Source organism: Gadus chalcogrammus, chromosome 2 (genome assembly GCF_026213295.1).
Source record: "Gadus chalcogrammus isolate NIFS_2021 chromosome 2, NIFS_Gcha_1.0, whole genome shotgun sequence".
NCBI lineage: Eukaryota > Metazoa > Chordata > Actinopteri > Gadiformes > Gadidae > Gadus > Gadus chalcogrammus.
In genome coordinates this window covers 1,426,455-1,443,682 of record NC_079413.1, presented here as the reverse complement: position 1 = coordinate 1,443,682, position 17,228 = coordinate 1,426,455, and the positions used below count along the sequence as shown (strand labels likewise).

The window sequence follows — 17,228 nt, the reverse complement described above, 5'->3', positions numbered from 1 at the left end:
AAACGCCACGCGTGAATGTTTTTAGGCCTCTAATCATTGATATGCCATGTTTTCACTACCATCGCAAAGTTGACGAACAAAATAAACGGCCGCAACCTAACATGAGTGGCAAAATCAAAAGGGACTCGCTGTTTGTAACGCGTCTCATTTCTACTCTCTCTGGTTCTGCTGTGAACTCCTCACTCTCTCTCACTCTCTTCTGCTGTGAACTCCTCACTCTCTCTCACTCTCTTCTGCTGTGAGCTCCTCACTCTCTCTCCCTCTCTTCTGCTGTGAACTCCTCACTCTCTCCCTCTCTCTTCTGCTGTGAACTCCTCACTCTCTCCCTCTCTCTACTGCTGTGAACTCCTCACTCTTTCCCTCTCTCTACTGCTGTGAACTCCTCACTCTTTCCCTCTCTCTACTGCTGTGAACTCCTCCCTCTCTCTTCTTCTGTGAACTCCTCACTCTATCCCTCTCTTCTGCTGTGAGCTCCTCACTCTCTCTCCCTCTCTCTCCTGCTGTGAACTCCTCACTCTTTCCCTCTCTCTTCTGCTGTGAACTCCTCCCTCTCTCTCCGTCTCTGGTTCTGCTGTGAACTCCTCCCTCTCTCTTCTTCCGTTAACTCCTCACTCTCTCCCTCTCTCTCCCTCTCTCTTCTTCCGTTAACTCCTCACTCTCTCCCTCTCTCTTCTGCTGTGAACTCCTCCCTCTCTTCTGCTGTGAACTCCTCACTCTCTCCCTCTGTCTTCTGCTGTGAACTCCTCACTCTCTCTCCCTCTCTCTTCTGCTGTGAACCCTGCCACCCCTGGTCTAATCTAAGATTCTGTGGTCTGTCCTCAAACACACCGACTGGCAGACCTCCACGCCCGCACGGAGACAAACACACCGACAATCGGAACACAACGGTAAACAAATGGATAACCGATGAAACAACAGATAAAAGAGTTTGAACTTTGCGAGATAAACGTTTCCAAAGGCACCATTCATGTTGAGGGGCGGGGGGGCGGGATTAGTCAATTTGTTAAACCAATGAGAAGCAGTAATGAGGCGCAACATGTTTTTTTTCCCTAACGAAGTGCGACTTGTTGTCTTGTGAACCAGTTAAACTTTGACCCCCCCTCGAGCCCCCCCCCCCCTCAGCCCACCCCCTGGACAGCAGGTGTCTGAAGGGTGAAAAGGACAGAGAGAGACCCACCGTGCCCCCTCCCCTCACTGTCCCGTGCAGTGAGCTGGAAAATAGGGGGCGGGTTCCACCACGCCCCCTTTTATATCCAGAGGACCCGCTTCGGGTCTCCTAGCGTGGGGCTGGTCGGTGCCCCCCCCACAAACGCTTCACTCCGTCCTGGCTGTTTGAATACAGCTGGCCCCCCATGACTATAGCGCGGGCCTTAAACAGGCTGCTGCTCATTTCATGGTGACCTGACCCCTAGTGAGAGGGGAATCACTTAGTCCCACATTTAAAGCCACTCTGATGCTCAGCCCCCGGTTCTGGGTGAGAGCCCCCGACAGCGGACAGGGTGTTGACTCTATCTTCTCTCGCTAATCTCCTTCCCCCCCCCCCGCTACAGTCAGCCCTTGGAGGGTCTCTCTCTCTTGGCTGTCATCGTGAGACGTCTTTCAGAGCTTACGGCCGCACTTGGCTTTAATTCACTCTCCGCTTCAGTCTCCTTGAAGGTTCGAGGAGGATTAGTTGGGGAGGTCGGCGAGGCTGACCGTGAACTCCTGTTTAAGCTTGTTGGTCGATGGACAACTTCATGAGTGTGTGATCCAGTCCCACCAAGCGAACCTCCTCTGCACTTGGAGCCTTAAAGCAGCGCCGCGTCCCTCGGGCTCGGGGTTAAATGTTTCTCCTTGTTTTGATTGAGATGTGTCTGGGTGGGTTTCATTTGTTAGACATTTCGAAATGGTCAAAATTGGTGGTTCACTACCAACCTGGTGTTCCTCGAGGGAAAGACTAGGAATGCAGGGAAACTTGGTGCGATGTGATACATAATTGTGACTACAATTACAAATATAATTCATACCTAACATACATAGATTTGTACAATTGATTTAATATTGATCAATTAATAAAACTGGTTCTTGCTAAATTAATGAATCCAATTGCCTGTGAATGGTTTAGGGTTAGGTTAACCTAAAAATTAACTAATAACTGAACCATAAATTAGCCATTTCCTTCAGACAAATTTATTCCAAGAATACCTGTGGGGATTATGTATAAAAAATATATAATGATTATATTACATCTTCTAACTAATTCATTAAACGGGGGGCAAATTAAGTTAATAAACAAACAATAAAACGTTATCTTCACCATGTAATTGTTATCTGTGGAAAATACCCATTACACACCACGGGACACGTGGCCCGGTGTTATCCGGGGCTAAATCGCTCTAATTATATTGGTATTAGATTCTATCTGATGAATTCATGACTATCGGTGTCGACGCCTGACGCCTCCTCCATCAGTTTGTGTTGTGGTCGCGCACAATACGAGCACACAATACGAGCGCAGGCCATGAAAGCTAATGTGGCCGCGCCACCTGTAACGACCGTCACACAATCTGTACCCTCGACTGGTAAGTGTGACCCCATTGTGAGCAGGCTCGGGGTCCCGGAGGGCCGGGCAAAAGTGTGTCTCGGCAGATGAATGGCGTGGGGCCCTGTGTGTGTGTGTGTGTGTGTGTGTGCGTGTGTGTGTGTGTGCGTGTGGGCGTGTGAACTGATCTGAGTTTGTGTGTGCGGGCCTCTGTGTGTGTGTGTGCGTGTGGGTGTGTGAACCGGCCTGAGTCTGTGTGTATGTGTGCGTGTGTGGGTGTGTGCCTGCCTGTGGGACTGAGTGTGTGTGTATGTTTGTGTGTGCGTGTGTGGTTGCCGGTGACTGCATGTGTGTGCCTGAGTGTGTGTCTGTGTGTATACCCGTGTTTGTCTGCCTGCATGTGTATTTTATATGTGTGTGTGTGTGTGTGTGTGTGTGTGTGTGTGTGTGTGTGTGTGTGTGTGTGTGTGTGTGTGTGTGTGTGTGTGTGTGTGTGTGTGTGTGTGTGTGTGTGTGCCTGCATGTGTATGTGTGCCTGAGTGTGTGTGTTTGAACTGGCCTGCGTGTGTGTGAGTTTGTGTGTGCCTGCGTGTGTGTGTCCGTGCTGAAGGCAGCAGGCAGAAGGCCGTCCGCTGGTGTCTGACACTGATTTGTATGGGGAGACAATACGGCTCATTGACCTCCGGGCTCCACTGTCTGTCGGCCGTCCTCCGCCCACCCCCCCGGCCCAGACCAGCAGCACCAGATTGCCTCAGGCAGGCCACCGTAGGGAGGGTGGGGCCGCGGGGGGGGGGGGGGGGACACAGGTTGCTTTGACAATGAGATTCTTCAGAGAACACAAGGGAGAGATAGAGAGAGGCACGTGAGAGACAGAGGGCGGGAGAAAGCTGGGTGCCAGAACTTTGATATATGGCCTTTCAGGGGATACATTATTTATGCTGAAATCTTAACCAGCTTTTGTTGCTTTCCTTTTTTCTTACCAACACGGAATACGAGATGAATTGATGAGTTAAATTATTTTTAGAACGTTTTGAATTATCACGATAAACTGCATTACGCTCACAACTACGAACCACACAGCTAATACAATAAAAATAATAAAATAATAAAATACAAAAGTTTTTCAAACGTGGATTTACTTTTGAACTACTTTACAAATATATGATAAAATAATGTTTCAATACCTGTATATACAATCTTTCACTATTCCTACAAATCACTCACTATTTGAAATGTCTCCTTTTCTTTTCAGTTTTCAGGTAAAATAATGAAACCATCACGAAGCCAACAGGGCCGACTAAAGCTCCATATGTGAGTCATGTTCCTTAACTTCTTAGCTTATCTTTTTACTCAGTAATGTAAACAAACACCCATCCTCCCTTTGTCATCCATGCCCATTGTCACAGGGTGCTGGTGACCTTTTCTCCTCTCATGTCTTGGGCCTCTCCCCCCGTCTCCTTTTCACTGTCGAACCCAAGCTGTTCCCTGGTCCCCCCGGGCCACGCCCTCTCTTGTCTCCCCCCTCTCTCCCACCCCTCCCCGCTCTCCCATCGCTCTTCTTTCCTCCCCTTCTCCCCACCTGTTGACGCAATTGTTGCACGGGCCGCATTGTTGCTCCTACTATTCTATGTCACTCACACTCCGTCGCCGCCCCCTTCACGGTCCAGCCACGCCCCCTCTCTCTCTCTCCTCTCTCTGTCTGTCTCTCGCTCTCTTCCCACTCTGGGTATAAAAGACCACCCAGTGAAAGTTGAGCCGCTAGATTCACACGCAACAAGGACCATCACGGAGAGCGAGGCAAAGAAGAGGAGAGCTCCCAGGACAAGGAACCAAAGCCAGGAACAAAGACTTTAAGAGGCCCCCTATCGCTGGCCAGGCTTGGATCTCCACCCGTCCGTGACACAGAGTACCCCCAGCCGGACTGACACCACCTCCCAGACCCACCGGGCTCCGTAGACCGCCTCGCTCTCTCTCCCCTCGTACCCTCACCCGGACCCGACACCGCCGCCCTGCCCTGAATCACCGGGCTGCGTTCAACCTCTGGTCCGACCTTCAGCGAAGAGCGACCGAGAGCCTTCGGGGGGGATTTGAGGCGCGGAGGCACCATGTCTGACCTGTCTCTGTGGTGCGAGGAGGTGGAGAAGGTGGAGGAGGTGGAGCAGGCGGAGGAGGAGGAGGAGGACCAGCGGGAGGAGGAGCAGACGGCGCTGACGGAGGCGACGGAGGAGGGGTTCCAGGGCCAGACCCCGGGGCCGTCGCAGGTGCGGGCCGCGTGGGACCCGGCGGTGGCGGGGCAGCGTGTGATCCAGAGGCTGCTGCAGGTGGAGGAGCGCTACACCCCCTCCGCCCTCTACATCGCCCTGGCCCAGCGGGACCCGCAGCGGCGGGAGGAGCTCGCCAAGTGGGCCCTGGAGGTACGACCACGCACCCGTCGGCCGCCCGCACACTGATTCTTCCTCCGGACCGCCGGTGATCAATAGTTAACTAGCGGAGCAGGTGTATCGTCAGCGGGGTTATAGCAACACTGATTTTTTCTCTTTCCTCCCTCTCCCCTCTCCCCTCTCTCCCCTCTCCCCTCTCTCCCCTCTCCTCTCCCTTATCTCCTCTCTCCTCTCCCCTCTCTCACCATTCCCCTCCTCCCTCTCCCCTCTCTCCCCTCTCTCACCTCTCCCCTCCTCGTCTCTCCTCTCCCTTATCTCCTCTCTCCTCTCCCCTATCTCACCTCTCCCCTCCTGTCTCTCCCCACTCTCCTCTCCTCTCTCCCTACCTCTCTCTGTCCTCTCTCCTCTCTCTCCTCCCTCCTCTTCCCTCTCTCACCTCTCCCCTCCTGTCCCCCCCCACCCTCCTCTCCTCTCCCCCTCCTCTCTTCTCCTCCATCTCCTTCACCTTCTCCCCTCTCTCCTCCTCCCTCCTCTCCTCCTCCCTCCTCCCTCCTCTCTCCTCTCCCCCCCTCCTCCCCTCTCCTCCCCCCTCCAGGTGTGTTGTGAGTGTGGCTGTGACGAGGGAGTGTTCCCCCTCGCCGTCTCCCTGATGGACCGGTTCCTCTCCTCCTCGCTGTCGCTGCCCGTCTCGCCGTACTGCCTGGTTGCCGCCTGCGTCCTCATCGCCTCCAAGCTCAGCGAGGTGGACAACGTCTCCGCCGACACGCTGTGCGCCGCGGCCGAGTACAGCTTCCAGGCGTCCAATCTGAGGGTGAGGATGGAGGGAAGGAAATACATGAGGGAACGTTGAAGGAGAATCCACTTTTTGGCTTTCACGTCAGTGAAGTCAAGTCAATCTCAACCCCTTAATCACAGTGACAGTCGCAAACCTTACATTTTATTACAAGTCTATTAAAAGTCGTATGTCCCCAGCCCCCAGGAGATAAGGTCCCCTCAATCTACTGTACATTATTATATTAATCCATTAGTAATTTCCGTTTATAACCAAAGAAGAAACAAATATTGTATTCATTCTATCGTGTTATGTATCAGTATGGTTCACATTTCATTTCTGTATTTCAGAAATGTTGATGTTCAATTAGCAAGATTGAACCCTACATGGACTTCCTCTACACACACACATGTGTGTGTGTGTGTGTGTGTGTGTGTGTGTGTGTGTGTGTGTGTGTGTGTGTGTGTGTGTGTGTGTGTGTGTGCGTAAGCGTATGTGTGTGTATGTGTATGCCTGCTAACAGCCTCTGTCCCTCTCTCTCTCTCTCTCGCTCTCTCTCTCTCTCTCTCTCTCTCTCTCTCTCTCTCTCTCTCTCTTCCTCTCTCTCTCTGTCTCTCTCTCTCTCTCTCTCTCTCTCTCTCTCTCTCTCTCTCTCTCTCTCTCTCTCTCTCTCTCTCTCTCTCTCCCCCCTCAGGAGATGGAGCGGGTGGTGCTGGGCACCCTGCGCTGGGACACGGCCTCCGTCACCCCCCAGGACTTCCTGCCCCTCCTCCTGGCCCCCGTGGGCTCCCGGATGGAGGGGGCCCCCGACCGCGCGGAGCTGCTGACCACCATGCGTCGCCACGGCGACACGCTGGTGGCCATGTGCGTGTGCGACTCCCGCTTCCTGGGCGCGCCCCCCTCCCTGGTGGCGGCGGCGGCGCTCAACTCGGCCCTCAGGGGCCTCAGCGGCCGGGGCCCTGCCCAGCTGGCCGCCCTCGGAGAGCTGCTGGCCGCGCTCTGCCAGACGGACACGGTGAGTGGGGGGGTCTGGGTGCTCTGGGCCTCACGGACACCCCAGGGTGGGCCTCGCGGACACCCCGGGGTGGGCCTCGCGGACACCCCGGGGTGGGCCTCGCGGACACCCCGGGGTGGGCCTGGGGCCACCCGTAGGCCCACCCCAGGGTGGGCCTCCGGGTGGCCTCAGGTCCGCCCCAGGGTGGGTGTGGAGAGTTGGGACACACCGGTGGGAGGGTTTGTCATGATACAGAATTTATTTATTTTCATCTTTTGTAAATGTATGAAAAAATGTATAAAAGTTATTTATTTAACTTTTATACATTTGTTATTGACAATAGTGTCCTTTTTTTCATGCTATCCAAAGTCATTTTGTAATTTTCATCTGTAGTCCCTGGGCAGGAAACAGAGGATAACATCTCTGTCAAAAGGGAAACCTAACACTGAAGTATAAATACAATAACACACACTTTTACAACAGTAAAACACAACAACTCAATACGAACAATAAAATCACAACATTAGGACACCACAACAACGACAGTTACAACAGCACAACAAGATAACAGGACATCACAACATTAAGGCAACAGCCTATGCATGATGGGTACATGCTTGGGTCAATTGGGTCAGAATGAGAGGGTTTGGATCAGGCTATCAGGTCTGACTGCTCTAAAGAGACTGAGCCAATGGTTTGAAAACGATAACAACATACACACATGCAGTACTGCATTAAAGGATAACTTTTTATGACAGAAAACGTCAAATATAAGTAGTTTGAGTACTTAGAACAGAACAAATGAACTCATGCATTTCTAGGCTATAAAGTATCTCGCTTGACCTCTGATGGTGCAAGCCGACCTCAAGATGGCGAAAGACAAAATGAACACACCTGAAAGAGATGTGTGGCCAGCTGAGACACATCGCCTCATCCAGTGCCTCCCTCTCGCCCTCAGACGGTGCTCCAGTGCTACAGCGAGATGGTGGAGTTCGCCCTGAGGCAGCGGCTGAGAGCCGGACTGCAGGAGGAGCCGATGGGGAAGGAGGTGGAGGAGGATGAGGAGGAGGACCAGAGGGCCGGAACCCCCACCGACATGAGGGACGTCGACTTCTGAACGGCTTGAGCCATACCAAGTGTGATCAATCTAAAGGAAACAGTCGTATTGGCGATCAGTGAAACTGACGAGAGAGATTATGATTGTGAAAATGTGCCACACTTTTTTTTGATACTCTGAGATTATTTTATTGATCTATTCTTAATTTATTTCTAATTTATTTGTTTGTTTGTTAACGTTTTACGATAACTTGTTGTCTGCCATATTATTATTATTATTATTATTATTATTACTGTTATTATAATTATTATTATGTATTTTGTTATCCTCAATTGTTATTTTATTCTAGGTTGCTGTTTAATATTTATTTACTATTTATTTATCGTGTGTTGTTTTATGATTTATTTATTATGATTAACTTTAACGTGATGCTACGATGTACTGGACAAAATATACAACACCTCTATTTTTAAAATGAATTAAAGAAACTTTTATACATTTGTTATTGACAATAGTGTCCTTTTTTTCATGCTATCCAAAGTCATCTACTTGAGCTACACAGGTCAATGCCGGCATGAGTGAGCCTTTAAATGCTGGCTGAGACTTCACAGCAAGGATGTGTCAAATCAGAAGGGCAATCAATTCCCAGTCAACAGTTTACAATTGACTAATGTTCTGTTTGCTTAATAACAAATGAAAAGGCAGCCTAGTTTAGGATTAATTTCTCTCAGGTGGATTCATCCAAACTAGCGCCGGTAGGTTCCAAAAAAACGTGTGTTAGATAAACATAATGACTCATATTGTCTGGTTTGGGATGCAATCAAGGCAAATTCACACACACACACACACACACACACACACACACACACACACACACACACACACACTCAAACAAACACACAGAAACCTCTGCCCATTTCACTTAACATTTTATTAGTATTTGATCAGAAAATGAAACAATTCAAAACTGCAGCATTTATGTGGACCTGTGGGAGACACACAAACACACACACACACACACACACAAACACACATCCGTCACACACACACACACTCAGGCACACAATTAGCACGCACACCGCCAAACACAAGCTTAAAAATCCTGACACTGCTGGTCTCGTTGCTCCTGACTGATGCCAGGTCGTCCACTAAACACGGGCCGTGATCCACAGGCTTCTTGTAATGCGTTGTGTTTAGTGGCTCCCCATCAATACCTCATTACCCAACCCTTTCTCTCTCCTTCCAGGTAATCCATCTGCGGAACTGCACCGGCCCGGCCCGCTCTCATGGGAGACCTGACGGGGGAGTGTGTGAGTGTGTGAGCGAGATGGAGGCTAGCAGGAGAGAGGCCACTGTTTAGGGTCCTCCACGCTGCCTGTGAAGTGCATTATTGTAGCCTTAAGCATCTCTCTCTCTCTCTCTCTCTCTCTCTCTCTCTCTCTCTCTCTCTCTCTCTCTCTCTCTCTCTCTCTCTCTCTCTCTCTCTCTCTCTCTCTCTCTCTCTCTCTCTCTCTCTCTCTCTCTTTCTCTCTCTCTCTATCTCTCACACACACACACACACACACACACACACACACACACACACACACACACACACACACACACACACACACACACACACTCCCACAGTGTTGTAGGAGGAAAACAGGTCATCTCCACCATAAGAGCATTAGTCACAATAACAACACTTGTTATATAAGGATAAATTAGATGAATATAAAACAATAAATATAAATATATTGACGTTGTTATATGAGGATTTGAATATTGCTCATTATGTGTGTACCAGTCCTGGTAAAATAGCAGCAATCATGGGTGAGGGTACATTGTTGCAGAGGAGGAACTACCCGGAGGGTGAAGGTAGCTGGGGCTGACCAGCGGTCTGAAGCCCCAGTCAGACCCAGCAGCTCATCAACCACCGCGTCCCTCCTGACATGGCTGCCTGTGGGGGGCGCTGTTCCGCAGATGCTGTTTAAGACGATACGAGTTTTAATTCCACTCTTATGAGAAAAATATTCAATCCATTCTTATGTTTGTGTTTGTTAAAAAAATGAAAGGATTGGCTATTTTAATTGTATTTATTATTTATTGATATAATTGTAATCATGTTATGATATTGTGATTTATATATATATATATATATATATATATATATATATATATATATATATATATATATATATATATATATATATATATATATATATATATATATATATATATGTATATATTTGTCTCAACAAGAACCTAAAGAATATCATGAAGAGTGTAAACTGTAGCAACATTCGTCATAAAATGTATAAAATAAAAACATTGATTCAATCATGGAATTTGAGAACCTGGAACAAGTAACACACACGCACACACACTCACACGCAGTTAAAGAAAAATCACTTCAATGACGTCATCTAACGTCGCCAGATTCATGTTGTTGTTGTGCTCTAGAAAATAAACTCAATCATGACTAAGACTTTTGCTCGTAACATTAGACGAAGTTCAATTTCTGTAAGACGTCCCCAGTTGGATTTCGGGCTGACCTATCCCAGATCGTTATAAATCATGGACATAATAAAGGAGTTATAAATAGAGCCATCTGTCTCGCCGTCTTGGACCGTGTCACCGTCTCATGGTGATGACGCACTTTTCGCCGACGCAAACCTCATGACGCGGAGCGCTCCAGAGAACGCAAATACTTACAGTCAGACACCCATCGGAGGATTACCAGCAGTAGGAAATGGTTAACGAATCGCTGTGGTTTAACCAGTGTCGTCTCTACAACGAAAACAGGATTTTTAAGCCTATTGTATATAAATAATCCACCGAAAAGCGTCGGTTTTATTCAGGAGTATCTGCGTAACGTCTCAGGACTGGATTAAGGTTTGTGTGATGCGCGGCGTTACGCACGTTAACAACCTCATAGACAGCGCTTAGTCTAACCCACAATCAGATATACCGTTATATATGTGCTACATGTTGTAGAAACTGTCATAAACGCTGTTGGTTAATCGGACATGTGTGTCTGTGCGTCTGACTGGCAGTAGGAAACCTCACTGTGACAAGATTGGTTTCACGCTAATCTTATTTCAACCATTTTCCTCGTCATAATACTGTGATTCATGCGTCGTCCGCTTGTTTTCTATTCCAGGAGGATGAGCCTCCATTCAGCCTGGCTGCTGCTGCTCCTGTCGGTGTGCGCTGGGGTCTGGTCGGTGCCCATTGACCGCAACCCGAGCCCGACCGAGGCGCCGCATGAGGAGGAGAAGCCGGAGGAGAATGTGGTAACGGCCTTTACCTGCTACCCGTGTGTCTGTCTTCCTTCTACTGTCCTTCTGATACGGTCCATGTGTTTGTGTCTATGGGTCTGTGTCAGTGTGTGTCTATCTTCCTTCTACTGTCGTTCTGATACGGTCCATGTGTTTGTACCACCAGGACACGGGCCTGTACTACGACCGGTATCTCAGAGAGGTGATCGAGGTCTTGGAGACGGATCCACACTTCAGAGAGAAGCTGCAGACCGCCAACACAGAGGACATCAAGGTAAGAAAAGACTCTTATCTGTCTATTCATATATTATACTGTACATGGTTGTCTTCATGAAGCTCTATATCTATAGGTCTTATCCTAGTTGAGTCTTCTTTTCATTTTCTCCTCGCCTCTCTCCCTTCTCCTCCCTTCTCCTCCCCTCCTCTCTCCCTAACCCCTCCTCTCTCCCTAACCCCTCCTCTCTCCCTAACCCCTCCCCTCAGAACGGGCGTCTGAGTAAGGAGCTGGACCTGGTGGGTCACCACGTCAGGACCCGACTGGACGAGCTGAAGAGGCAGGAGATGTCCCGTCTCCGGATGCTGCTCAAGGCCAAGCTGGACAGCACCAACACCCAGAGTGAGTGGTCAGAAACCAGTGAAACCAGTGACACCAACACCCAGAGTGAGTGGTCAGAAACCAGTGACACCAACACCCAGAGTGATTGGTCAGAAACCAGTGAAACCAGTGACACCAACACCCAGAGTGAGTGGTCAGAAACCAGTGACACCAACACCCAGAGTGAGTGGTCAGAAACCAGTGACACCAACACCCAGAGTGAGTGGTCAGAAACCAGTAAGCACCAACACGCAGAGTGAGCTTTTACAGGTTCATATATTTATGTATATTTTTAATTTGTTTGGGGACGCTTCATTTTTAAATGTCTGATCGTGTTCCACCCTCTCGGCTCTCTGTGATCGACTCTCAGGCCTGCAGATCGACCACGCCTCCATGCTGAAGCAGTTTGAGCACCTGGACCCCCACAACCAGAACACGTTCGAGGCCAAAGACCTGGAGCTGCTCATCTCCACGGTGCGGCCCCTCCCCCACACACTGCTCTGTACAGCTCTCTGCTCTTCCGTCCATGTAGCCAACCTCACGGTTCATATCAATCGCTCATAGCTGATGGTATTTCTAACTAATTGAACTCCAATAATAGCTCTTAAATTGTACCTAAAGCACCTTATAAAAAATAATAATATTTGAACCTGTTTTTATGCCTTTATGGACAAAGAAGAGACCGAGACAGTTAGCATAGGACCACAGGTGGGGAATTGGACCCGGGACGCTACAAGGAATGCTAACCTGCTAGGTGTGGTTAGCACGCTAACTGGCCCCGCCCACAGGTCCACCTACATCGACCTTTAACCTTTTTAATCAAACGTATCTGGATCCAACTGAGTTGAGCGGTTCTACTCGTCTCCTTGTTCTTCTCTGTTCTTCTGGGCTCTCCTTGGTTTTCTGTTCTACTCGGTTCTGAGCATTTCTTCTCTGTTCCCTGTTTTTCACGGTTCTCTATTCTTCTCGGTTCTGAGCGGTTCCTCTCGGGTCCCTGTTCTTTTCGGTTCTGAACGGTTCTCGGTTTCCTGTTTCCTCAGGCCACCAAGGACCTAGAGAACTACGACGCGGAGCGCCACGAGGAGTTCAAGCGCTACGAGATGCTGAAGGAGCACGAGCGGCGGGAGTACCTCCGGGGGCTGGACCAGGAGAAGAGGGAGGCGGAGGAGAAGAGGATGGAGGAGCTCAAGGACAAACACCGCCACCACCCCAAGGTCAACGTGCCGGTGAGACGCCGCCCGGGAGTGAGGGTTTAGGAGTCCCAACGGGTCGCATGGCAACGAGCTCGAAGTGATCCGGACCTTTCTGTAGTCAATGCTGATTTCAATCATGCTATCAATGGAATCGCATCCTATTACTGAGCCTATTCCTAAAAAGTAATGTACATGTCTATGTTTAAAATCATCACACTATTGACGCTCTCAAAATACTCTCTCTCCATCACGCTCTCTGTCTATATTTGCTCTCGCTCGCTCTCTCTCTAGGGCAGCGTAGCTCAGCTGCGGGAGGTGTGGCAGGAGACAGACGGTCTGGACCCCCACGAGTTCAACCCCAAGACCTTCTTCAAACTGCACGGTGAGGGACCCTAGACCCGCCCCCTTTAGAACCCCGGCCCCCCCTTATTCTTACCGCCGGTATCGCCCCACCACGGGACCCATGTTACCGTTAGTAGTGGTAAGAAAGTACCAACGGTGAGATAGTACCAGTGGTAAGGAGGTACCATCGTACTGTCCAACCATCGGTGCGGTCTAAACGCTGTGTGGCAGACGCCAGGGAGGAGTGAGGGGAGTGGGGATTGAAGGGGGACATTGGGCAACCTGCTGGCTCCACCCCAAAGCCTTACATGGACTTCCTCCCTTTAATGAGGCAGGCCTGGGGATCGTTAAAGGGGACCTATTATGCTTTTTAAACTTTTATGACCTATAAACGTTGTTATAATGATTGATAGTCATGTTTAACCATACTAAAGTGTCAAATAATGACGTACATGCATTTCGACGTATTCCCTGCTGACAGTCTGAGGTGGCTGTGCAGAGCGCTAAACACTCGGGACAACGTTTGCGATTCACTTGTTCACATTTCCGGGAAATCATCTACGTAGAGGCACTCCTGCCGCGCCCCCATATGCCTGGTCAAATCTGCCCGCGCGCGCGCTTCAAGGAAGGTAACCAATCACAACGGAGTTGGGTTGGCAGGGAGGGGGCGGAGAAGGACGAAACCGAGCGTTGACAGAGAAGGCTGAAAGCGCCCAGATGAGAGGAAGAGTTTCCCGAAAATCGACATTGTTTTTTGTGCTGTGATTCGTGTCAGGTTGCGCTATAGGATTCATTAATAAGAAATTAAGACCAGAAAAGTAGTATAATAGGTCCTCTTTAAGCAGGGGTGCTTGGTGTTAAGCTGGCGAGCAAAGAGACATGGGAGGGTAGGAGGGAAGCAACCCTTTTCCCACCCTGGTTTTGTTTACTAGGTAAATAAACCATTCTGCATTGGAACGGCTCTCTGTGTTGTGTCATTTCATCTATTTAACTCGGTGGCGTGGAAACCCCACACCCACTGGCCCGCTACAGCTGGTCCTATGTTAACGCTGGTACTTTCTGAGCGCCGGGCCTCCTCGTCATATTCCTCGCGACCCCATGTCCTAACCTGCTTCCTGTATCCTGTTCCCTTCTCAGACACAAACGGAGACGGGCTTCTGGATGAGCAGGAGCTGGAGGCTCTGTTCACTAAGGAGGTGAGCAGCTCTCTCTGTGGCTGTTTGCTCCCATCTGGTTTCCTCGGGGGAAATCCAGTCAGCCCTGATTTTTAAGCCTCATCATAATACACAGTTGTGATCATGGAACAGGTTCAATCTGTGAGGTTGTGGTGCTGGGAAGACTTCACACAATGAATAAACACTGCATTGTGTGTGGTAACTTGACTAACTATGTGCACATGCAGAACGGGGATTATGCTTGCACTGGCTGCAACTAATATTTGATGTTTGATTTTTAAAGTACTTGGAAGAGGTACATTAAGATAAATGTTGGTTTATATTAATACACGCACACAATATACAAGTCTCTCTTCAATCTGTTTTATTGTGTATTTATTTGCTTTGGCAGGAATGTCTTTGTTTGTTTTAGGTTCCGTGTTCCTACCGGAAATCCTTGCTCAGCCAATCTGCGTTTGTTTGTTTTTAACACGTGGCCTCAAATTTGTGATTTTTTTTTTTTTTTTTCAAATGAAATTTTGGAGATGAGGCGTCAGTGTCTCCTCAGTCCTCTGTGGCCGGCTCCTATAACCCCTGGAGCGTGTTGCGTTCTCCTCCGCGCCCGGCCCAGACCGGGGTCAGACGATGTTTGAGTCAGGCTCAGAGCTCTGTGTGTTCCCCACCCCTGTCCCCAGCTGGAGAAGGTCTACAACTCCAAGAACGAGGAGGACGACATGATGGAGATGGAGGAGGAGAGGCTCCGGATGAGGGAGCACGTCATGAAGAATGTGAGGGAGAGGAAACGCTTTCACATAGTCATCGTTATTTCAATAAAATCATGCTTTTCATATATTTAGTTTATTCAATTTCAGCCAACGTTAAATTGTACACGTTATTCTTTCTTCGTCTTTTATTTTCAACGCGTTTCTTTCGAAGGTGGACGCCAATAAGGACCGTCTGGTGACGATGGAGGAGTTCCTGAAGTCCACCCAGAAGAGGGAGTTCAACAACCCCCGGGAGTGGGAGGTGAGCTCTCCCCTGACCTCGCAGTAGATTACAAAACCTCCCTTCGTCTCCCAGTCCATTCATATCACCCTCAGTTAGACTGTCGGATCTACGGCTGAACCGTAACTCGGGCGCAGCAGCTGTTACTAAACAATGTTCCATTCCATTATATGAAAAGCAAATGGATACTGAAATAAAACCACTTCCTTCTATTCATTAAACCTGATCGGGTGCTTTCAAACCTTCTCCCTCCTCTAGACCCTGGACGACACCAAGCCCGTGTACACGGAGGCGGAGCTCCAGCGCTTTGAGGCGGAGCTTAAGGACAAGGAGGAGGAGCTGAAGCGGAGGGCGGAGACTCTGCGGCAGGAGCAGGACCTGCTCCACGAGAGGGGCAAGGCGCTGGACGCCCAGAGGAAGGAGTACCAGCAGGTGGGGGAACTCTTCTTTAGGCTGCAATGTACCTCGGGCCTAGTACGTGTACTCGTGAAGGCTGGTGGGTGTATCCTGCTCACGCACACGCAGGGTGTAGCACCGACACGGGGCAGAGTATCAATGATCCTTGGACGTTGTTTGAGATGGAAACAGGACACGGGCGGAGGAGGAACTACTATGCGAGCCAAATTTGAACATTTCTTAACCTGAGCGAGATTGAACGTAAAGAAGTTTGGAGGTCGATTCGAGATGGATCAGAGACCGGGTGTTTTGTCTCTGAGCCTCCTAGTGGTCACAGCTTTGAAATCATACATGAGGAGGACAGAGGACATAAAGTACACAGTTCAGTATGGTAACAACGTCACTTGTATGGCGTCCACGCATGAAACTGGAGAATATCCAGACACTTAAAGTAGACTGATGAGAGGAATCACTTTCTGGGCTTTTGGGGTGTTTATGTTTTATTAGAGGTTAGAAAATAATGGACTAATAGGTAAAGAAAATATATTTAATATGTCCCATTGTATTTCTTTGGCGACCGGTCCAGGTGAGCTCATAGCCGACGTCATCGGCCTCTTTCTGCTGCGGCTTGCACATCAGAGACACGGGATTCGAACCCTCACCCTCGGTGTCTTGTCCCGTTCCCCCCCCAGGCCGTGCTGGAGATGTCTCAGCGGCAGAACGAGCAGCCCGCCGCCGCGGACGCCAAGCAGCCCCCGACTGGCCCCCACGGAGAACTACAGTTTCACCAGGAGACCAACAAGCTGGAGGATCAAGGTACAGTGCATGCTGGGAAATGTAGTTTAAGGTGGATCAGAGCAAATGATGTGTTTCTCGGCCCGGTACGAAGCATCCTTCACGTTCGGGGCTCTGCCTATGGTGGGAGGTGCCTGTGGGCGTTGGGGGCGTGGCTTATGTGTGCGTTCTCGTTTCTTTCAGAGGTGAAAACACCAGTCGAACAGGAAGCTGACACTCCCAACAACCTACCTGCCGAGCCACCACAGAACCTGCCAACACACACCTGAATACTGACACACACACACACACACACACACATACACACACACCTGAGCACTTCTATAGGCCTACACACACACACACACCTGAAAACTGACACACAAACACACCTGAACACTGCTGTACACATAATCCGACACACACCAACACTGCTGTAGGCCTACACACACTCACACACACACACACACACACACACACACACACACACACACACACACACACACACACACACACACACACACACACACACACACACACACACACACACACACACACACACACACACACACACACACACACACACACACACACACAAAAGTGCACACGCAAGTGCCCCGTTTTTTTGGTTTGCAGTGACACATATCATCGGATAGCTTTGTTTCGTAAAGTATTGATTTCAGTTGAATGAGCGGTCAATCATAAGATATATACATATATATTTGTTAATTTTTGTCATGTGTTTGAATAAAGTGATGAATTCAATGTATCTGGATCTCTG

At 49.4% G+C, this 17,228-nt stretch overlaps 2 protein-coding genes across 2 annotated transcripts; both read left to right on the top strand.

Annotated features, from left to right (window-relative positions):
- Window positions 1-1,453: 1,453 nt before the first annotated feature.
- Window positions 1,454-7,897, top strand: ccndx (cyclin Dx). Its single transcript, XM_056608278.1, has 5 exons — window positions 1,454-1,474; window positions 4,759-4,935; window positions 5,498-5,713; window positions 6,369-6,689; window positions 7,627-7,897. The coding sequence occupies exons 1-5, from the start codon at window positions 1,454-1,456 to the stop codon at window positions 7,783-7,785; spliced, it is 894 nt and encodes a 297-aa protein (XP_056464253.1). The 3' UTR covers window positions 7,786-7,897.
- A 2,433-nt stretch (window positions 7,898-10,330) lies between these two features.
- nucb1 (nucleobindin 1) lies at window positions 10,331-17,228 on the top strand. The gene is made up of 13 exons (XM_056610367.1): window positions 10,331-10,602; window positions 10,871-11,003; window positions 11,155-11,262; window positions 11,472-11,604; window positions 11,954-12,057; window positions 12,624-12,809; window positions 13,068-13,158; window positions 14,256-14,314; window positions 14,968-15,060; window positions 15,209-15,298; window positions 15,536-15,709; window positions 16,366-16,489; window positions 16,652-17,228. The coding sequence occupies exons 2-13, from the start codon at window positions 10,875-10,877 to the stop codon at window positions 16,735-16,737; spliced, it is 1,377 nt and encodes a 458-aa protein (XP_056466342.1). The 5' UTR covers window positions 10,331-10,602; window positions 10,871-10,874; the 3' UTR covers window positions 16,738-17,228.

Coding starts and splice junctions, on each gene's coding strand:
- ccndx (XM_056608278.1), top strand. CDS start 1,454: ATGCTCAGCCCCCGGTTCTGG. Junction 4,936..5,497: donor TCGCCAAGTGGGCCCTGGAG/GTACGACCACGC, acceptor TCCCCCCTCCAG/GTGTGTTGTGAGTGTGGCTG. Junction 5,714..6,368: donor TCCAGGCGTCCAATCTGAGG/GTGAGGATGGAG, acceptor CTCCCCCCTCAG/GAGATGGAGCGGGTGGTGCT.
- nucb1 (XM_056610367.1), top strand. CDS start 10,875: ATGAGCCTCCATTCAGCCTGGCTGCTGCTGCTCCTGTCGGTGTGCGCT. Junction 13,159..14,255: donor GACCTTCTTCAAACTGCACG/GTGAGGGACCCT, acceptor TTCCCTTCTCAG/ACACAAACGGAGACGGGCTT. Junction 16,490..16,651: donor CAACAAGCTGGAGGATCAAG/GTACAGTGCATG, acceptor CGTTTCTTTCAG/AGGTGAAAACACCAGTCGAA.